At 38.4% G+C, this 23,626-nt stretch overlaps 1 protein-coding gene across 1 annotated transcript; it reads right to left on the bottom strand.

Moving 5' to 3' along the window:
* Nucleotides 1-1,428: 1,428 nt before the first annotated feature.
* On the bottom strand, nt 1,429-19,343 carry LOC131781395 (glutamate receptor ionotropic, kainate 2). Its single transcript, XM_059098042.2, has 15 exons — nt 19,237-19,343; nt 15,681-15,845; nt 14,541-14,810; nt 13,680-13,957; nt 12,224-12,367; nt 11,816-11,989; nt 11,225-11,329; nt 10,409-10,543; nt 9,753-9,962; nt 6,519-6,794; nt 5,523-5,839; nt 5,028-5,198; nt 4,237-4,418; nt 3,833-3,972; nt 1,429-2,974 (listed from the first exon to the last, which is right to left on the bottom strand). Exons 1-15 carry the CDS (start codon nt 19,337-19,339, stop codon nt 2,864-2,866), a joined length of 2,781 nt encoding a protein of 926 aa, XP_058954025.2. The 5' UTR covers nt 19,340-19,343; the 3' UTR covers nt 1,429-2,863.
* Between the last annotated feature and the right edge of the window lie 4,283 nt (nt 19,344-23,626).

Here is a 23,626-nt window from a genome sequence, read left to right as displayed (position 1 = left end):
ACCTAACAATCCGATGAAAGAGAATTGTAAAGGTGCGCAACATACTATCGTAACAGTCCATTGAAAGAGAATCCTAAAAATGTGCGAGATACTATCGTTGTTGCAGAATTCTCCACCGCGTTAAGGAAAATCTCTGCGGAGCGCTGGTTCGACAATCAATAGGACTGTATCTTTCCGATTTCTTGCGTTTATTTACAATCCATACAATATCTGAACTTTCTACATTCAATCGATCTCGATTTTTTTTTTACAAGAAATTGGTTCTATTTATTTGCTATTACAACGGAAATACACGCCTAAACTACGGAAATCCAAGATTGACATTACTTATTCGTGATTTACGAAAATGCCAAGCTATTTCTTGTCAACTCGATTTTAACAGCTGTTTCCTATTATACCCCGATCAACAATTCTGTAATTTACACCCGCACGCATGTTCTATTTGCGGAACGAATGACACATCACGCAACGTCACAAGATGTTCCAACCCAAACGCCCACGCACAATTTCCCTGGGCAGTTCCTTATCTAATTATTTTAGACCATTGTTGATTTCTATATCACGAACATTCTTACTTCAAGTCTGCCATTACCGTGCTACGTTCAATCATACACCTAAATCTTAAGTAACCCAACTGTCATCAAACCCTTAGCTTAATTACTAAATTAGAAAATAAAGTGTCACGCGATACGCTAACAAGATTGTCACGACAATCGTAACAGTCCATTGAAAGAGAATCCGAGAGATGCACAAGATACTAACGCAACAATCCAACGAAAGCGAATCTTAAAGGTTCGCGAGATACTAACGTGACAATCCACTGTAAAAGAATCACAAAAGTGCTCGAAATGCTGACGTAACAACCTAATGAAAGAAAATTCTGAAGGTGCACAAGATATTTACGTAACAATCCAATAAAAGAGGATCAAAAAGTGCGTGAGGAACTAACGTAACAATCAGGCAAAAAGGAATCCTAAAGGTTTGCAAAATACTGACGAAACAATCCAATGGAAGAGAATCGCAAAAGTACACAAAATCTTAACGAAAGATTCGTTATTCATATTAAAAAAAAATAAAAAAACTTGATATAAATTTTGACTCATAGAAATATATCCTCCTAGTAAACGTCCACCAGCAAAGGCAAAATCGGAGAAAATTTTCCGTCAAACGTCAAAGCCACCCTTTCATTAAGCCCATCTTACATAATGACCATGTCACACAAGAAAAAAGAAGACTGAAAAGATAAAACAGACAATAAGGCGGAAATACTTATCATTCAAGTGAACTCTACGTGAATGGTAACTGGTCTTTTTATACCTCCGTGTGACAGTACTAAATTAGGATGTAAAACTTATGTTGGGTCGCAATGGAATGGAAACTAGCTGTAGATCGAACCGCGCTCAGCAAAAGGCACTAAGGACTCTCAAACTGTTTTCCATTTTCTTTAATCTATCGGTTCTTTACCACAATCCTACTTACATCAAATTCACTTCATTCTGGGTAGCTCAGATCGACTGACTAACACTGTTCGATCAATCTCTCTCTGACTACTAGATAAACTCTAAACCACAGCTCATGTAGAAACTACAGGTAGGCATGCGTGAGCATGCTGGCCAACTGATCTTGAAACATTCAACATTTGTTTTTATAACAATACGTCTATAAGTAGTGGTAGTAAGACCGAGTGGAGTCCAATCCTGTCTGTAATCATACGAGTGATTAAATAAATCGGACTTAAGCGAAGCGAGAGTCCGCCCTGTCAATCACGAGTATGATTACATACAGAACTGGACGACACGAAATTCTGATACTAATAAATCACAACCGTTACAATTTCCGAAAAAAACAAATACATTTAGGACAAACATCTCCGGTAGAGACAATGTCTTAAGTAAAAATTCCTCCATTTTGTAAATTCTCCAAGTTTCTTTTTTTAAGATAAGTGGTTGTTGCTATGGTTGTTGGGATCAATTTTGTGATTGGTGGATTTAGCTGAGTGGACTTAGTATGATTGGCTTCTTAAACTGTCCGATTACAGCCAACTGTCAGGTTACACTGCGCAGTTACAACTGTACAGACTGATCAGTGAAAAATGAAGCAGCTAATGCACCAATCACATTTAAGGAAATTGTAATGGTTATGATTGGTAAGATATCATTCATAAGCGTTATTGACCGATTGTGAGGTCAAGATGGCTGAATATTGGTCGAATTTGTTTTTGCGTTTTCTTTTTTGGACCGAGAAGCGGTTGAGTTCCATAAAAACACGAAAACGGAAAATAAGAGTAATTCTCTTATCATATTGCTGGCAGCGCCTGTGATCAAGATGATGTGAATCCTGTGTTTTGATTGGACTACCCGAATTAATCTTGCCCGCTCTAGATCGGCCAATGCAGCCATCTTGAACTCGCGTTTGGTCAATTTTAATGAAGCGTTTAGACTAAGCATGAATCAAATCCTAATTTACAGTCTCTCAATCATAGTTTTAGAAGGAGCAACGGAAATCCTCTTACCAAACATTATATTGAACCTATTACCCCATCATTAATTATATACTACAAGACAAAGAAAAGAAGTTTTATTCTTAGGAGCAGAACAACAAAGCGTGCATCTCTGCGTCTTGACAAGTCACGTTATTCCTATGTTGAATCAATTTTCAACTACCAATTTGAAACGGGAAGTACCTGAGCCTGGTGCAACATTTTTCAAACGTGTTAGGAGGTGACCATTGGAAAAAATTTGACACTAACAATTCTACGTTTAAAGCTGAAAACGGCGTCTTCGTAAGGCGATCTAGAGAAAGGGAAATAATTGGCTAGAATGCAAAATGCTGATCCCGCTAAAACTCAACCTGACGTCCATCTTCAGTCATCTGTCTTTTTATTATCAAGAGTGGTTTTCTGTTTAGAGTAGCACATGTCCCTTAGTGCTTGAAGCAGTCTCGTCCCGCATGCTTGGCAGCATGTCTTGCGTCCCTGTAAAGAGTATGTATGTTGTAACCACTAAGTAACAACGGAAACGAGGTAAAAAAAGTCAATAAGGACTGTAACGTCATCACTTTACCTTCAAAACAAGACCTTATGCCTAAGCATGAGTTAGAAATATCGTCTATTAAGATTGTGTTAAATGACGTCAACTTATATTGATGAAATATTGAGAAATACCGGAATTTCTCCGGTTTTTCATCAAAAACATAACATCTTCACTGCCCTCTGTGAATGTACCATTCATATCTCTTCATCTGAAAATATCAATGATGTCATGGTGACCGGGTCTTTCAGTTTGGTGGTTTTACTTTTCAGTAAGGGTATTATTACATTTACGAATGATGCTAAGGTTGAATTACGCTTATTTTTTTTTTAAATGAAAAACATTTATTGCAACTTTACGGCGGAAGTTGAGGTACTCCCATTTTCTGCGGGCTGAGATAACGTGTACGTGTTTTCTACATTCGAAGCTCTTAAAAGGTGTTTTAATATTGTCTCCTATTCAAATATGCGATCAACATCCACATAATAGACAGAAAATTACATGTCCGATTCTAGATACTAAATCATCAACACTCGAAGATAAAATTTGTATCCGCGCGCGGCCATGGTATATCCTTTTTATGTCTTACGACGCGTTGGGCGTCTTCTTACTGAGCTTCACACATGAAGGCAGTTTTCACTGATTCAGACAGAAACGAGAATTTGCCTACTTTGTATCAGAAGTACGTAAACATTACATGATTTCACCCATGTACACACAATGTTTTATTCGAATATTTTGTTTTACAACCCTCTCACGAGGGCGTGGCCTAAAAATTGCCTGACACGCCGTTTTAAACTCACCTGAATGCGCTTTCTGGCATCTTTGGCCGAGGCGTAAATCCACTCCATGATCATGATAAGGAAGCCAACCAAAACACTGATGGCCAACAGGATAAACACACCCAGCATGTTTTGGACGGACATCTTCTGGACAGTGCTTCCTGAGATCAGATAAAGATAAAACAGGTTTATGGCATGTCACTACGAAAGAGATTTTAACGCTCACTTTGATCTCATTTTGTGCATACGATCCTAGCTTAATATGTGAGTTTTTAGAAAACAAGCTATTGAATAACGATACGGGGCACGCCACCTAAAAATTGTAGAATCTTTTTTAAATCGTCACTAGAGTGTATTCATCTTTTAAAAGTCAAAGAAGCTGGTGAATAGCCTATATTGCTCTCGTCACTGGAAACATATCTTACCAAGTTGTTGCTGCTCTTCAAAGTTATCCATCAGTTCGCAATTCACCCTTTCCTTTGTCCACTTATGAGTCAGACTGCTTATGACGAATTCATTTTGAAGTCGAAATAGTTCCATATTAAAGAGTGGTGTGTATGGCGAGGTCAACTCAAAAGCAAAACCATAACCATATGTATTACCAAACCTGAAATGGAGTTATGCCACATGTCTCAACTTGGACTGTATATTTTTCAATTGAGTACCTGTCATACAACTCGTCCCCGAGAACGAACTTATGTAACAAATCTGCGGGTGTTGAAAATCAAACAAGTGTCCTTTGACAAGCATCCCTGTAAGACGAACAACTTCCTCAAATAGAAGCTTAGAGTCGCTGCTATAAGAGCGCTTGCTTATAAGAGCGTTAATTGCATAGTTTGCGAACTTTTTTCAATAGAGGCGATTTTTTAGGATATCAGGAAGAACTTTTCATTATTAACAAAAAAAAATGCTGTTTAGTTGATGTAACACAATACAGAAGAGAGGTGATTTAGTGCGATACAGGTAAAAAAACTCTATAGCAAGGCTTTGAACTTTTCTTTCGCTAAAAAGTAAAAAAAAAGGTTAAAAATTGTTGTATTCAACACGGTTGTTTAGACTGAAAGCACAATGACACTTGCAGGGTCTAAACGAGTTGCTTTTGCATAGACAAGAAGATTCATAGAAACACAAGAAAAAGGGAGAGAACTCCTCTAATAAATCAATAAAGGTTCGTCTGAGCAGTTTTGTCCAAGTCATAGAATTTGTAGTGTCTTACCCGCCTGTAACCTTAAATTTTCCACAATGTTTGTCTTGTCGTGCCACATAATTTAAAATTGGTCTGTCTGAGATAAATGCAAAGTCACCCTCCAAAGTTCTGTTGATGGCAGCTTCATAACTAGGCATCCATAATTTGCGCTGCTCCATAAACTGTCCCATCACCAGATAACTAAAACCATAACACAAAAACCACGTAAGTCTTCTTTTAAAAAGTGACGAAACTCGAGCCTCTGAAAACCAGTACCACACAGTTAACATACCATTGGTGTAAAAAGCCGAGAACCTGAAATTTATGTCTAAGATACCAATTCTAGGCCTAGATTTTGGCAAAGGTTATATGGTTTTGATAAGAACGGGCCACAAGATGGAAGGATTGGTGGTCAAAGCTAACCACTCCCGGCTTATGACCTTATTCAGTCTTGCAGATAATCACGGCAAAACCGACCGATCCGCATTCTTTAACGAGCCAGACTTTTTCTTGATGTTTACTGACCTGGGAACATCCGTTTTTTGGAAAAATGTTTGTAGCTGTGAGTCCTTAAGTGTTCCGTACTCAATGCGGGTTTGACGCGACAGATCTAGAATGGTTTCAATGGGAGTTTGCATCCGGGATACAGTGAGATAAGCGGCCAGATTGGCTGTGTAGGTAGCATTGATGATCATCACAGCGAACCAGAAGACAGACACTGTTAACTTGCCAGACCATGACCTTGGATGTTCAGCGCTACGACGGACGTATGCCTTCCACGACGACCATATAGAGTTGTTTAAGCTGAGAGTGTCAACTTGTTTAAGGACTTCTGGTTTTAGCTGGAATTAAGAACGATACAGGTCAACAACCAATAACGCGAAAAGAGTTTGCCATTTAAACGTTGAAGGTCATTTGAGAGCATTTATGTCGTCATTTTCGTTACCGAAAAGGAAGTCCGTTGTTTACCTTTACGAGGCAAAGCAACGTGTGTAAGAAATCTTTCCATTGATTATCACCCTCATACAAGTTAACGTTTATAGCTAGTTTGTAGTGTATGAGCGTATCTTTAGTGTTTTTCGTTGTTTTTTAGTTCTTGTTTGATGTTAATGGATCGTACCCGAGCCCAGTAAGTTAACGAGCTTAAAACTGTGTGAGACTGTGTTAATCGATGTCTTATGACATTATCATAAATCATAATGCCTTCGATCAACTGAATCAACCTCTGACTGCGTTAGCCAAAAAAATAACTTTCGTGTGAGTCCAAAGCAAGGTCATTAGACAAAACTACGCATATCCACTTGGCAGTTAGAAAAGACGGTCACAATTCGATAACTCGTCACGACAGCTTAAACCTAAATAATTTCGGAATTTGAATTAATGCAGTGACTACAATCTAAATATATACGAAAAATCAAATCATGCTGAGCTGACTAACTAATTATAAACTAACTAAATAGTTCAAAACAATACGAACAACGAACTAGACTCTCCTATAATAAGTAGTGGGATCTCGTTTACCTGTTTTGTAGACTGAGCTTGTGTACATCTTCCGTAATACCCAAGTGGACTGAAGAGGTTACAGAACCACACTGAAAACCCCATCACCATCACCAACACACATATGGCCACCCACAAATATTTACTGAACGGTAACAGGAATCTGAAGTAGTTCCCGTTAACCTCCTGGACACGTATCATGAAGGCCAGTCCAAAAGTCATGTAAGGTTGAGTGAAATCTAACACTGTTTGACGATCAGAGCTGATGGTCATTGGGGCAATACTCATATCGGCTTTCTGTTAAATAAACATAACTCATGAGAAATTTTGGTGTGTAGCATCGCTGAGTATTTTCACGGGTTGTACCCCTTACTTTGACGACCCCGCAAGGCAAGTCAAAGTACGGTACTATTCTAAAAGAATAGAAATACTCGGCGATACTATACACCAAAACGTCTAAAGAGTCATTCATTAAGTGCCTTCGACACGAAATCTTTTTTTGCGTAAATATTTAGCTTATCATATGTACAAACCAATTCCGAAAGAAGAAAAATTTAAAAAAACTTAAAACTCGGTTTTTTCGGGCCTTAAAGTGCTCTTATTTTGTCTTAAAAGTGTATTGCGGACTGGTAACGAATTAGCGGGTGATGACGTAGAAAACTGTGAAAACTCTCAGTTGACACCAACAAATTTCCCACATCTCTTGTAATTTTGTATCAGTCGGCGTTGAAATACTCTTGAAATAATGTCCAATAACGATGTCTACCTACCTTCGGCAAGCTCTACCGAGAGTTGTGATATAATTCAAGAAGTGAGAAGAAATGGAAGTTGCGAGTATGTTTCACCCCTACGAAGGAGAACCGAGTGCATCCCTACGAAGGAGAACCGAGTGCATCCCTACGAAGGAGAACCGAGTGCATCAAACGAAGATTTCGACGAAGACTGACAAAGACGGTTTCTCGCCTGCGGTGTTTAGGTCAAGATTAGAACATTACTGAATGTTTAGTTTGTTTGTTTTGTTGCGTTTGTGTTTTGTTTTCTATGGCGTAATCTATGTTAAGAATGGGTAGCTGTGTTCGTTTCTGTAGCCATAACATTTTTATTCCTTCGCACTATGTGCGGCGAAGGTTCCCCTCAGTCAGTGCAGAGTTTCGTTGCTGTACAGAAATTCCCTTAGTGAACCAAAAGCTAATTTTTGACGAAAGAATCGGCTGTATCACGAGGCACGATATTTTTCACCGAGAAGTCATCGGGCAGTTTCACTTGCTCCTTTATTTAGAGATTGCAAAGGCAGAGGCGATCGTCGCGATCATCGAGCCGGTCAAACCGAAAGGAAAACGAGTGAGTTTATAGTCATCTGATTCAAGTTAATGTCAAATAGGGATTTTAATAGAGAAAAAACTTCTTAAGTTTAAGTGTAGCATTGCCATGAGACCCATTTCACTCAATGGCAATTAACTGACATAAGTATTATAAGTGAATATTTCGTTCGCATCGACTTTCACACAGCACTTGGATTCGCTATCATCTAATTCAATAAAATTTGTGTTTCTTTATTTTTCTCGTTGTAGTGCTGTTATCACAATGACATTGCCACTGTGGCTGCTTTTAGTTTCTTGAGGGCAGGGGGAAATTGATGGCTCGTGGGATGGATTTTCGGAAACCTAAGTTAGGAGAATACACGGCTCCTTCGAGCTTGTGTTTATGCCAGTATCTGCCAGAGGTTCTGCGCTGTTCACGCAACAGGATATCAGTCACCTCAGGAAAGGGCTTGAACTTCATTACAATTGATGTATTTCTGTTATTATAATACGATGGAAACTACAACTGGTAGGATTTTCATACGATAAGAAAAGCGCAAATGTAGTCATGTGGAAAGACAAGGAGTATGAGTACATCTCAAGCGCGTGAAATAAACAACAATAAGGAGCTCATCATTCTTCGCTTGCGAAATGTCAGCCGAAAAGAATGTTGACCAATCGTGTACGGTGTGGGAACAGACCCCTTAATCAGCATTCTTTTCAGCTGAATTCATTGGTTATCTTCATCTGGTTTAACTAGTGATATGTGTTCGTAACAGGCGTCTTTTTAAAGCCAACACTACGCATATGGCCGGCGACATTGAAGAGTAAAATCTCCTCGATGTCGACGATCGAGGAGATACAGCTACATCCTTTGGAAAGTAGTATATAGAAATACCCGGTTTATGTGTATTATTCTTGTAGCTAACATCATTTGACGTTCCGGCCACGTAACATGTTCGTCCTTTCTTCTAGATTTCTCCTTTCTCCACCATAGTTGCCGACGTGTCTTCACAGTTTTCTACGTCACAGCTATGTAACATAACCGTTTTGGCGGCGCGCTTAATGGGGACACTTTTTGGCCGCCAAATCGTACTTTCATTGCACAAAAAAATGGTCAAGTAAAACTCGCTAGGCCGACGACCTAATTTTAAAATAAGGCAATCAACCAGAAAATGCAACAAAATTTCGTGTCATCGGTATTTTAAAATGTCGTACATTTTTTTCTCCCTTGACATGACCTGCATAATCCTGGCCAACCTGTCAAACAGGTTTTTTCACAGTACAAAATGATCAAATGTCCAAATAACCGTTCAATATTCCCGTAATATTTGTACTAAATTCGCGCGTAATTTGCATTCAACTTAGTGAAGATGGCTGATAAAAGGAGTTCAGGGATAGTCATTGATTAAAGTTTCATGTGCTCCTCCGTCTTTTCCGGTAATATTTGATAAGTTTGAACTTTAACACCTTTGTGCAAGACCTGTTTAGTTAGTCTATTCGGAAGCATGGCTCGTGAAAGAGGTAAATAACCTTTACAGCAACAATTAGTACATATTACACCAGGGAGCCTATTGGAACGAGGGACAAAGCTTTTGTTGCCGTGCTGAAACGTCACTTGCTTGAAATACTTACATATAAACAAGAACGGATTATGCATTGTACTAGTAAGCAATAACAAAAATATGTGGATCCCTTCCAAATAAAGTTTGCTCAAATGGTTAATCACGTTCCATTTTAAACACTCAATAAGTAAAGGAGAAATTGTTGAACATGCTGTTGAGAAAATTAATTTTATAATATCGTTGATGCCGCTGTGAATACGGCATTTGCACTAGTCCTGACACCGGCCCCGAAACAGTAAAACTTCATAGACTTGTGTAAAATGCTGAAAAAGCGAAACCCACCGGGAGCTACATTATTTTTATTGCTAATAATGAAGAAAAGATAGAACCTTGTCCCTGATTTCCTTGACGATACCATTCCACTCTCTAGTGAGTCTGTTTTTCACTCCAAATTTTCCATCAGGAGCTTGATATATCTCATAGTTGAACTCCAGTCTTTTGCTTATCTCCTCCAAAATATCAATACTCAGACCTTCAAAGTCCTTGGTTTCGTTCGAGGACGATTCGGCACCATTTTTCAACATCACAAACGGTGGAGCCTATTGGAAATCTTTTGATTAGCTTTGTTGGTCATTCATGTGATACGAGTGCAAATTACACATAGCGCTGTCAAAATTTCGTGTCTTGACTTTCTGTGATGCTTTTTTCACGGAAAGTCTAAAAAATAAACAATATGATATCTCGTGCAATTTTGTCGTCTTCGGAAAATTTACTCCTGCTTATTAGCACCAAATTGCACTCGAAATCACTTTATTACTCATACATACCGAATTGAACGTTAAACTAAGAATCGATTTCTTTGGTATGGGAACATCTTAAGGCTAACATGGTTGGGCATAATTTTGATGTAGAGTACCACAAATGGAAACAATATATCAAAAATGCTTCAAAACTCCCTTACACCAAATAAGAAATACTGAGTTAAATTAATGCTGATCTGGACAATTTTGCACCCAGCTCTAGCACTTTTTGATAAACTACTTACCAAAATGGTAGCGATCCTTAGAGTCTTTCCCTTCAAGATATTTGGAATGTCCAATGGTACGTCTGAGCTGTTTGAAGGCCAGATTGGTTTTTCGTTTTCAAACATATGTAACCCAGTCGTATTCCACTCCCCGACCTGTCAAAAAAATGAAGTTTGAAGATGAAGATGAAGATGAGAACGATCTTCCTAATAGTGATCACCACTTAAACAGAAGTGAAAATAAAGCCTGAAATTAAAATCATGATCAGGCCTGTGGTGTGATTTTGGTGTAGTACTCTACTGAGCTAACAGGCCAACTGCGGAGTAATTATTTTGTTGTTGTTGTTTTTTTTCAGCATATCTTGTCCATGATTTTGAATAGCAAAAAGGTAAAATATCGGAGCGGCACAACAAATCACATACTCATCAAAATCAAGAAATTACTCATCCGAGACATAAACCAGACTCGGGTTAATCGAAACCCTAATTGCTGAGGCTCGCGGCGTCAGCCTTTTTAAAGTCCTGTAGTGACTTATCTTCCTCTTTCAAGTTCTTGCCAATAATTATGTGCTCATCCTGAATTAATTTAACTTTTACGCTGCTATAGCAGGTGAGTTCGGAGCAGTGTTAATCGCTTTTCGGTAATACTGAAAAAGCATAAGGAATAAAAGCACAATTAAGAAAAAGTTTACAAAAAACATTAAAAAATAAAACGAAACAAATAGGATTCCTTAGTTGCCTTAGCATTGCTGCCTCGAGCTTCAGAAGCTCAGGCAGATAAAGGAGAAGCCCTTCTAAAAAGACCGACATACTGCGAATGTTTATCTCGGGACTTACTTTATATTCACCGGTGCTTCTTAGATTTAGCACATCAAAGTAAGCAGAACCAGCGTAATCTGGATCATTGGCATGGATTTTACCCATGACACCTTCAACCTCTACCTATGAATAGCACAGTGAAAATTTGCACTGAATTCTTAGATCTTACCCGAGATTACCAATAGCTAAAAAATTTAAAAAATGATTTTCGCCCTGTCGCGAGCGTGGGACAAAGAAAAAATTCTGAGTCTCTATGAGGAATAGAACCTCAGACCTTCGGATTCCGCGCTCCGATGCTATATCACTGAGCCACAGAGTATCAGTGTAAAAAACATCTTATTGTAGATAACAGAAATTAATTTCAGTTGCAGATTTGCTAATTACCACATCTTTAAGTCATGTGCACATATTAGATAAGGGACCATAGTGGCAATTGATTTAAATCGTCTCCCAGAAATACCTTTATTCCCTCTTCAAAGGTCGCTAGAAAAAGTAAACCTTCACATTTCCTATTCCAGAACATCTAGATCCACAGTTTGGTTAATTCAGATTTTTGCAAATCAAGTAAGAAGGTGTTCTATTTAACGAAGAAGTTGTTGGCACTTTTACCTCGTTCAAATATTTGGCTAGTTCTTCTCCACTGGTGTTTTCTTCCTGCTTGTCCGGGCTGCTGCAAAATCCCCGGTAAGTTTGATTGCTCGGTAAAGCTACTCCATTTCGGAGGGCTCTCTTGATTCCCTCTGCGGCCACTAACACAGAGTCATAAACTCGACCAACAGATACCTGAAAAAGACAAAAAAATGACCACCATAATAATACTAAATCAAAAGCGCATACATTTTTGGGCACAAGCAAGCTGAAACAAGCCAGCTCAGCAGTGAGATATTCATTTGAATTCAGAATTTTCTGAATAAAGAAAAAAAAAGAAAAGAAAAAACGAAAGCTAAACCAGAACTTATTAACTGCCGTTTGAAAGGTGGCAAGTTTTTAGAGTATTAATGGAAGTTAAGAATTTACCGATATTTCTTTTCCCGGGATCAACTGCTGCCATGCATTTTTGAACTTTTCAAAGCGGGAACCTTTACCCACTGTCGGTCTGATGCCGAGCAGTCCTTGCATGTAATCTGGTATATCACCAGAGTCACTGCCGAGGAGGTCTTCCTGTTTTAAGAAAACTTATGAAGTTATTGTTGGTGTTTAAGAATGGAGAAAATGAACAAAATTCCCGTTCAATTTTAACATTCTGTTAAAGAATTGAATTCTCACTCAATCGGGTCTTATTAGCTCAAATCATCACCAGCTGTTTTGTTAAATTTAGAGAGCTGTGGCACAAAAAAGAGATAGGGAATTTGTATGGAGGGTAGAACCTTAAAAAGCTATATTTGTGATACTAGCTGTAAGCGCTCAGATGGATCGTACACCGTAGGCAATGTCTCCTGAACTTCTCGTAATCCCGTTAGCGAAAGAACCCAGCCACTATTCCCGTGGTTGTGGCGTTGTCTTTCTTTGGCATACTTAAGCGGCTTAGGGAAAAATTGACGTATTCGCCTCACACAGTACTCCTATGTCATTTTCAAGCTATTTGTAACTCCATACTTTGTAACGAAATGAAAAACGATTGACCGCTGAGGACTGTCACATACTCAGTTGCATTAATTTCAGGTTGCCACTTGTTCGAACTGGCCAATCGTCAAAATGTATTGATCTGTCAAAAGCCGGTGCGGGTAAATAAGTATATCAGTATAAAAAAGATTCGATTGCGGTGAATTCATAAGAAGAAACCCACGTTAGCTTTAGGATAATCTTGAGTGGTTTTGTCACAAACCATACGAGTTCCTCCTGATACAACCAAGATTATCGATTTAACTTACTATTTCAAACATCAAACATAACAGTTAGTGCACTGGACTCCGGGTCGAGAGGTCTGGGTTCAAGACCTTGCCGGGTCAATGTGTTGTGTTGAGCACTCTACTCTTACATTGCCTCTCTTCACCCAGGAGTATAAATGGGTATCGGCGAATCGTCAGAGAGGCCGGATGAAATGCTGGGGGGTAGCCTTGCTATAGACTAGCCTGTCATCCAAGGGGGAGTAGTAATACTCTTAGTCGCTTCATGCTACATGAAAACCAAGATAAGCTCCGGCTGGGTGGGCACTAGGTTCGAGTATATAATTGACCTTTTTTACCTTTACACCGTTTTCACATGATGCGATTGTTGCTACTCTCATTAGATGACATCTTGATCTGCAATGTTAGCCTTGACGCCCTTGTTGTTGAGTGGTTACCCTTCTAATATTGCAGTACTCTAAGGGCACTATTCGATCTAAAAGGACACCACTAAGAACAAATAGGCTTTTATTGGTCTAAACTTGTCCGTGGTCGGGATGTGGAGCACAGCAGCTTAACCAAGCGTCCACCAAACTACTCGTCGACCTCTTTAAAATGAACTTCACTTAAAAAAAAAAGTTTCTCACCTTACGATTCCCAAAGTTTGAAAATATCCATGTCCAGTTGCTCATTTCTGTTTGCAGTGTTTTTTTTACCTGCTTCATAAATTTTTCCACAGCCCACGCAGGAAAGAACATGACCGCAAGCCGAGTGCTTTGAGAATCTTTCAAATATGGAATAATCATGTTTGCCACACCCAGATCTCCTTGTCTACCACCTGGATCAGGTGAGATAAGAGTTTCCTTAACCATATTCCATTCGTTTCCATTGGCGATCAAACGAAAGCTGGAGTGACCTTCAGGAGCTGCAAAAAATTTTTTTATGAAGGACTATCTCTTCACACTCTTTCGGGAGGGCGGGATTGATACAGGCTCCGCTTGTCGTCAGGGAAATGTACGTGAGCACGCACCATCGAATACGAGCTGTTACATGTATATATGAATATATCCTATCAACCAAGTCTAAGGACTCTTCTAAGAGAATATCGGCCTAATGTCTTAAAAGTACGGATCAAGTCCAGCTAGCTCTCTACAAAAAAGATTAATAGGCTGATTCTCTCCTTGCGGTTCCGAGAAAGCATGGTTTCAATAAATTGGAACTTATTTCACCTAGATCGAAAATTATGTGACTTGTTTGAGTAAAGCTCTGATCTCAACACACTTTTTTTATATTTCTGTCTTTTACATTGATATTTATCCGAGCACGGAGCTGTTTTTAAGAACTCAACAAATTCACACATTCGCTTTGCAAAAATACTCGATTAGCAGCACAAGGTAGATTGTCTCACGGCTCAATTCGAAGAGTATTACTTCTTTGTAAGCCACATTTAATGACCGAAAGATTGGTACAAAATTGCATCTGAACATAAAATTTGTTGCTAACTTCACCTTCTTTGTTTTGATATCCTAGCACAGCCATCGTTTCCCATTTGTACCTCTTAATTATCTCTGCTATCGCTTTGGCTTTCAGCTTCTCTGTGGGGCTCATGCGCAATAAGTAGTTCAAACCATTATCACCTTCGGAAATGATTTCTAGACTGGTCAGCGGAGCTATCTGAGGGACACTTGCTCTGCTACACAGAGGGTGGGTGGCAATTACGGCAGACGTTTCCATTGGACCAATAAGAATTGATATGTTACTGCTCAGCAAACTGTTGACTGGAAACGAGAGCATGAGTTCAGAATCACTAAAAATAGCTGCGTTGATGTCAGAAGAGAAAAGAAGTCATGCAACAGAATTATGGATGGATGCTTTACAGTAAACCTTGCTATAGTTGTTAACAGTTAGTTAACGAATTATCATTCTTAACTCTCTGAGTGGTTTATCATAGCTTTTTTCAAGTGGAGTAGGCAACCCATAGGAACTAAATCAATTAGACACAAAAACATAGGATTTGGGCAACTGAGAATTGTGCATCAATCTATTAACCAGAGTGATATTATTCAATAAAATACTATTCACGAGAGTGATATATTCAATAAAATGAGGGAAAATCATAAATTTGAACTTCAGAGAAAGATTATCACTCTGAGAAATGCAACACAGGTAGGAGTGAAGATAGGACTTGAAACAATAAGACGGCAGCCGTACACTGCTCTTAGAAATTTAGCTCTGGGGCTACTTGAAATCGGGTAAATATATTGATCGGTCAGATGGTAAGAGCGCTGCTGGTATCACAAGGCGTTAGTAATCAACATCGCATTCCAGCTTGACCATTTTTTATTTCAGCCTTATCTTCACAAAAATTAAAATAAATGTAATATTCAAACTCTTTGTAGCCTGCCCACAAAAGTAACGAACAGCACGATCACATAGGGGAAAGATGAGAGAAGGGTGGAAGAGAAACCTTCCTCTCTTTAAATTATGAGCAGTCCCTTATTGTCGGCGAAATCCGTCGCGCGGGTAAACAAAATTAGAGAAAAAATTGATGTTAGCGCGTAGCGCGGAACTCTGAACTCTACTGCTTGTAGCGTACCCTCCACTCCGCAGTACGTCCTCTTGTTTTCATAAATACTAGAATTTCTCACCTTGCTCGATATTTTCAAAATCGTCCATCGGATCCGAATATTTAACCAAGGCTTTCAATTCAATACCCGCGTACTTTTCATTGTCATCATTTATATACTCAATGGCAAGTTTAAGAGCTTCTTCTTCAGTTCCGTTCGCGCCAGTCTCTTTAGAGAAGACTGCTCCTGAAAAATCATGAAAGCAGGTCTACTTTTTAAAGCCGTTATGCAGTTTCCTTTTTGGCTGTTTTCCAAAAAGCCCCTCTGGAACGTTATCAGAATGCTACTTTTAAAGAAAGACATTAGAAGAGTTCGAATGAAGCTGAACGGGCACGTAGTTCACGCAACGTACGTAGCACGTAGTTCACGCAACGAACGTAGCACGTAGCAGAGCCAAAATGTAACTACTGTAATAGAGCCATGTTCAAAAGAGACAAGTAAGAGAGAATTTCAACTAAATGACGGTTATTTCGTAACCTCAGATGATTTCAAACACGGCAGTTGAGACCAATGAATATATTTATAACTATCGTTGTCGCTCTGGCGCATCAAGGTAAAATTACCCTAATAAGTATCACCTAAATTTCAATATTAAAAAGGCTCATCTAAAGAGCCGAGTAAGATTTCTGCACAGCCCGATTATTTATTATGACTACAATTCTTGGATAAAGTAAACAATGGTGAAAACCACAGTTGCCTTTAAATCTATAGCTTTGTTTTACAGTAGTATGAGGCTGTAAGGATATCTTACCAAGAGTCTGTCTAAATAGGAGTAACCATCAAGGATAAATTTACGTAGACACTTTTTATTTCCACGAATAAATATCACAAATGAATTAATAAATGAATTCAATGTATAACACATAACACTACTTACTGATAACTACTTACCGCAGTACCGAAATCGCTTTCGCTTTTCTAACTTCAGCGGAACTGCATATAATTGTGTGTTAAATTGTTACAAGGATCAAAAATTGTCTCAAGTATTATTCCAGCTTTCCGATGGACTTGACGTAAATTCATCACAGCCGTTTTAATTTTACAATGACTTTTCCTAAAACTGTCAATCTACAATTCTTGGTGGTTTATCCGCAATAAAAAACCACATAGCTACCACAAAAACACTTAGGCGCACGACGCAATACATCATAGGGCTAAATTAATTATTTCAATGGTAGTCAGAATTACGTATTTATTTCTCTATGCAGTGGACAGCGAACGAAAGAACGTGCCGCAAAAGCCCATGCCTATGCACCGTATACAAAACACATTTCAAACAGTGAAATGTGTTATCTACAATAATTCGAGCGAAAATAAACTCGGCTATTGCGTGCTTGTGAAGAAAGAATAAACACAGGCAAAGAAACGCACTGAAGTTCTATCGTCGAGTTACCAGCTGGCTGGTGGAAATACAATCGTTCAAAAACAGAGCAAGAATGATTGTCGCCAGCAATAGTCTGTGTTTTCTTTCAGTGATCAAAGGTATGGTGAAAAAGTGATGAAGTGGCTTGAAAATAAAGAGATTGTTGGATTTTACGCCGCCGCCGTCGTCTGTTATCAGTAAAATAGTAAAAGGGATACCATGGAAGTGTTGGTGGTCCTGTTCGATTCTGAATAGGACAAACTGAAGCATGATTTGGAAAAAGCCACCTTGATAGTGAGGATCCATTGACTCTGGTTGAATCTCTCGATTACGCAAGCTTCCATTTTCAAAAATAAATATTTGACTCTGCGCTGCTAAACTTAGTTTAAGCGGATTTTTAAAGAAGGATTTAAAAACTATGTTTGCATTGATTGAAATTCTTCTCAAACACAAAGCAGGTGATCACTGATAACTTGGAGTCAGAATTTTCACTTCTAATGGGGAGAATCTTCACATAAAATCTGAATATTTAAACTTTTCTCTCCAATGTCACTTAATGACCAATTCAGAAAGCTCTCCTTAGTTTCAAGTTTTTTGCCATTTTTATCATAATAAACCAGGAAAACGTTAAATAGAGCATCTCTGTGCACCATAAACATTAAAATTGCGTTGGGTCAATCTGCGTCCTCAGCACTCGTTTTACTTGCTCGTGCGTGAAAATGTGCTCCACAAGGAATGCGTGTTATGCCTCTAAAATTCGAAGGTGATTTGACGTCGAAAAAATTCGAGGAAACACACATTTTCCGTGTGAAGGAAGGGGGAAAGTGGGTACGATTAATGAAAGGCCATCAAAACCGACGTGCTCCAAACATAACTTTTGTCCACAAGATAAATTCAATCCTTTTTCGGTTCTCTTTTGAAAATGGGCTTTGAAGGGTGAACTTTATTCCGCAGCTTTCTCTCCTTTTTAATTTGCAATGATGAATGATGATGTGTTGCATTGTTGTAACCAATGAAATTTTGTGGGTGGCAACTTATCAGAAGCCCTTTACTATTTTTGGGCACAATTCCCTATCATATTAACATATTAGGTCTGTGCCATAACCTTACCACAAGACTGTAATAAATATTTTGGCTGTCACATCTGAAAACCACCAGAAAGAGCGAGAGGAGGTTAACTGCTTCCTTCATAGTAACACAATTTTATTAGTTATTTTTATACTCGCTGTGGTTTCACCATACTTAATCATCAATCACAGACATTTTAAGAATAAAATACATTGGTCGATTCGATGAAGAGACTCTCTTTGCGTGATATAAATTGGCAATTGCACTTCACTTTTTCAATTAAGATTGTAAACGATGAGGGAAAAAGCACAACATGCCGATATTCATAAATGACAACTTTCGTATTCTATTGATTGTGCAGCTGCCAAAACAGCGCTTATATAATTCTTTAGTTCTACATGAACAAAGGAATTGAACCGCCATTTTGAAATAACAGAGCTCCCAGTAATTGAAGTTTCCTTCTTGTAAATGGACACTATCATGTAACGGCACTCTTTAGACTGTGTTATTCTTTACCTAAAGGACTTATTTTAAATGCAAATGATGACACAGATTCTTAAACTCTTTATTGAAGGGAAGAACCCCTTAAGTTCTAGAGGTTCTGTTGGTCTTTCAATTCTGCAAAATGTGTCGGCATTAAAACTAGCTCGTTTGATAAATTACCTCATCAAGTGTCGCAAGTTTTAAGCTTCGCTTTAGACATTCGATCGATATTCGAATTTAGCCGAAATAATTTGTTCCAGAGATAAGAACTTTGGCTTCTTGCATCTTTCTTTATTATTTATGAGCACAAGCTCACCGCAAAATGTTTCCAAAGACCTTGAATATTCAGTTTTTTAGTAACGATGAAAGCAAATTTGGTAATCCCTAAAATTTAAAATATCTGTTACCTGACTACTTCGTGCTCAGTACTAGATAAGGCCTAAAAATTATCACGAAATACATTTTTCCCACGTCTTTAATCAACATCGTGGTCTGTCTTAACTGATGAAAAAAATGTTATCTCTTTCATATTTCAGAAAATATCATCAACGTTAACTTCCCTTCGTCGCATCTGCGCCAAAAATTCGTTATTTTTCCCCACTATATCCAAAGAAAGAGCGATTCTGTTATTGTTGCACGCTGCCTTGTCATATATATACGTACCTATTAATATTTCAGTCCGTCCATGAGTTGAGGAAGTAACTTTAAGAAACAACAGAAGCGTCAGGAAAGCCGAACGCTCGAGACTAGTCCAAGAAGCAAACATGATTGTTAAGAAACCTTCGTTCAAATCACTTATAATAGCCGCACTGTGAAACGTCACGCTGTCACTCATGTCAACTTTTCCCTGACAGTGATGTAAAATAATGAAACATTCATACACTTTTTATCGATTGCAATATCAAATTTTACCACAGAAAATAGCCATCATTAAGAAAAAAAAAACCGTATGGGTAGACTTGAAAGACACCCATCAATTTTCCCACAGATACCATTAAAATATCGTCGTCTAGAAGACCTGCCGTGATACCATTCAGTGTTCCAAGTTGCCAAAGCAAAGAAACCTGCCAGAATTAAACTCTCCCGTATTTTTAATTAAACCTAACTTCAATAAAACTGCAAATTAAACTAGACGCTTCAGTTGTAAGTTGTGTTTGCTAATAGAAAAAAAAAAGAAAAACAAAGATCGATTTTGGTCTAAAGTAGGGAAACATTTCCGAAAAATTTCCGTTTATGTTTTTATGCTGACCCAACAGCATTTCTAACAAGAGACACTTGCACATACAAAACAGCTGCGTTCTTGTATCAAAGCTAATAATCTATGAAAGGTTCCTAGACGTAATAAATTGCGTATTTACTAAAAAAAAGTCATCAGCGACGTCTTCCTGAGAAAGGCTTTAAACAACATATCAGTGTTGTTGGTACGCTTCGGCCAAAACAGAGCTGCACAAACATCTAGCCTAATGACTCACAACAACAGAGTTCTAATCTAAACAGGTAACAAAGGTTCTAAAGGTTAAAAATAGTCTGTAAGAATGATAAAAAAATCAATTCTTTACACAAAAGGACACTAATTCATGCACATAAACGTTAATTTCTTTAAGAGGACGGCTATGAATCAATTAAAATGTTGTTCAGTCTAAAAGCGTTCAAAACGCCACCAGTATAAATTAATAACCCCAAGAAATGTGCAGTTTAACAACTTGTAAGCGAATCAATGTTTGAGAGAAATAATGCTAACAGTAACACGAACCATAGGTGACCAATTTACTTGTCTGGTTATCGTAAAATTTCGTGGTGGTTAGATGAAAGAGTTCGTGTTTCCCTTAATTCCAGCCTCGAGCTAGAATAATAACAGTGAAACTTGAATAATTTTAAAGTGTAAACAACCCTTGTATTTTTCGACAATTTGTATCGCCAACCCGTTCGAGACTGGAATAAAAAGAAAGTTGATTGCAATTTTCTTAATTCCCGTATATCATTTCAGAAAGAATACTTCCATCAGTTTGAACTGTCTCAATTTCATCAACGTGCTTTTATTGGATTTTTATCCTGAGCAACTGAGAAAAATTAGCCATCAGTCTTAACTTCAAGACTTAAAGCAATCCTGATTTCCTGGCGCTTTGCTACATTTTTTTTAAAAATAGATAGTCCTGCTCTCCAATTTCCCCCGTTAATTGATTGGAATTAAATGTTCATGAGCAAAAGATAATGTCAGTGAAAATAAATTATGTGTAATTAGTACAGCATAGAAAAGGAGACACTTGAGGCAAGCTAATTGGGGATTCTAGGATCGAGAAGATTCTACAGTTAAGAATGCCTCTTAACGTAAAGCATCCCTAAGTGGCTATTTCCATTAGAGTTTTTCAAGGAAACTGAACAACTAAGTCCGTTTATTATCATTATTGAGAACAGTTAAAACTATTGTTAATAATGTATTCTGTGTTTACAGTTATTTTTCGCCAATCTAAGCTCCGAAGTGGCTTTAAACATATTTCTGTGCATTAATAAGCGTTAAGGACCATCAGTTATGCTTTTCCCAATATAAAATTATGGCTCCATTGTTTAGATATCACATTCATGGATAAACGGAAAAAAAAATGACAAAGGAGAGTCACAGTCAGCCCATCTGAAAGACCAACCCAAGATAGATATCATCACGCATTTGAAAGCAGCAACAAGAGTACCAGCGGAAACACGATTGTAGAATCTAAACTGATCTAGGTTAATCATACTATCCCATAGGTTTACAACTGTGTTTTAATTGCCTTCAAAAACTCTGGAGTATCCGTAAATATTTTGGTGTCCTGGAACTCAACTCGAGTCTTAAAATCAATTTGTTTATATATTTTTTTCAAATATAAAACATTTAAAAGAAAGGTTTGTTTTTTTCACCTCACGTGTAAAGAAAATACCACACCCTAGCAACACCCCAAACTAAACGAAAGAGATAAACATGTCTCCACGGGTTCCTTATTCAGCTCTGACCTCTCTCTATCACACAATGCTTCATGATCTTCTTAATTTTCATGTGAGTTGCATCAATAACATCTGCTGCTTCAAGTAGACCATATTTTAATTCAAGTTTGTTAATTACGTTTCCTAATGCCCTTCCGCTGGATGGAAAAGAGATGTAATCTTCTCTAACGTGAAGCAGAGCATGAGCGAATTTCTGAACAATGTTAAGTCGTATGCAATTTCCAAGACCAAACGTGACGATTCCAGTTCCCAGACACCACAATCCCATTGCGACGGGCTTCTTCATTGGTATTGCTGCTCGGTAGAGAGTGTTTCTTTCTGTCATAAATGGTGAGAGAATACGGCAAAGCGTTTGGAAGAACTGGAAGTTCATTCGGAAGTACACTCTAAATAAGCCATGCATGGCAGGTGTCCTGAAGATTTCCTCAAACCAACGCTCATTTCTCGGATAAATCCAAACTGCGCAAAATTAACATCATGTTCGAAAGAACTCCCGTGGGAATTTGTGTAGTACGCCATAGGGAAAGGACCGTTTCAGCAACGAGTGCAAAAAAAGGAAACAACAATAAAGAAAGAGAAGCGAAAAAACAAGAACTTTATCTTTAAAGTCTACCATTTTGTTGGTTTACCTTATTTATGTCAATTGACTTTGCCCACTTCATAACCCATTTTAGTTCAGCCGCTCATAAAAAAAATCCCCGTCGTTTCATCACAACCAATCCCTTTAACCGAGTTAAGTTATTTGAGAATTTTAAGCAAGTTTCTGAAAGGACAAAAAAAAAAATTCAAATCTCCTGATGCAGCCGCAGCCAATATAAATGTATAACAAAACCCAACGTCCCAACTGTATCTCGGGAGCCACTGCGAGTTACAAGCTCAGTAGATGGTGAAATATTCACCCAAAAATAGAATGAATCCCCAGAGAAGTTGTTTAGGAATTACTCTAAGCTTTCCGAGTCTCCATCACAATCCCAGCAATCAGCAATACCCATTCGGCCGTCTGGCTATGCCTATGTACCACCCCTCTCGACACCTACCGCGCTGAGGTCGGTGAGAGGCCTATGTTCATCAGTGGGTACTTAAAAGAACTGCGAATAGCCTTTGAATAGGTCTCTCGTTGCTATAATTAGTTAGAGGTACTATGTGACTTGAAAGAGCCTCCTATTAGCCTATGAAGGCCCTTGAATCCTCTGATTCACCGCTCAAGGACACATATCTGCCTGCTATGATCAGTTTGAGGTTTTATGTGACTTGAAAGAACCTCCTATTAGCCTATGAAGGTCCTAGAATCCCCTGACTCAACGGTCAAAGATACATATCCATCTGCAAATGCTGAGTTTGATGGCATTTTAAGTTCCTTATTGTGGCACCAGGGGCTCAATCTGTCTTACAAGCCATGGAGAAGCTAGAGCTCAACCGTCTTCCGAAGCTCCGTGAGTGCATGAGTCGTCACAATTCGTAAGCAGTTTGGCCAATCATGAAAATGGCTCAGATTAGAATTTAGTGCACCTACTAAAGGCCACAGCCTCACTGCATACACGTAAGCAACAGTCTTTGGGATCGCATGGGCCCATGTAGTGGAACATTTCCTCGAAATGTGCAAACGAATAATGGGGTACCAGCCCGAAGAACGAGAAAACGTATCTCATAATAACCCAAATCAAGGACGTTATGCATCAGTTTTGCAATGGAAAATTCAGCGCGCTCTACATAGCATGCCTTCTTTCTCTACGATTCGCGGCATTCTCGTGTCGAGATGACCTTAAAGAGCTGAGACGCCATAATCTCTTCCTGAGTTAAGCTTTGTATTAATTGTCCTAGCAAAGAGGAAAAATGACCAGTTCTGAGAGGGTTCTAACATCCTGGTTTCTCGTACAGGTTCCAGTGCATGTCCTGAATCCCTATAGAAATGCCTGTTATTTGTTGGAAAACGTAGAATTACTATTTTCTTAGGAAAATTTGTTATGCGAAGCACAGCTTCTCCTTTTGTTCACAGCAGCGTAGTAATTCACAAACAAATGAGCTAGTAAATAAATAATTGAAGGCAATTAGTCTTGCTCTAAGCAAGCACAGC

The sequence above is a fragment of the Pocillopora verrucosa genome, chromosome 10, assembly GCF_036669915.1.
Source record: "Pocillopora verrucosa isolate sample1 chromosome 10, ASM3666991v2, whole genome shotgun sequence".
Taxonomy (NCBI): domain Eukaryota; kingdom Metazoa; phylum Cnidaria; class Anthozoa; order Scleractinia; family Pocilloporidae; genus Pocillopora; species Pocillopora verrucosa.
The sequence above is the reverse complement of the archived record's forward strand: the minus strand, read 5'-3'. Positions and strand labels throughout refer to the sequence as shown.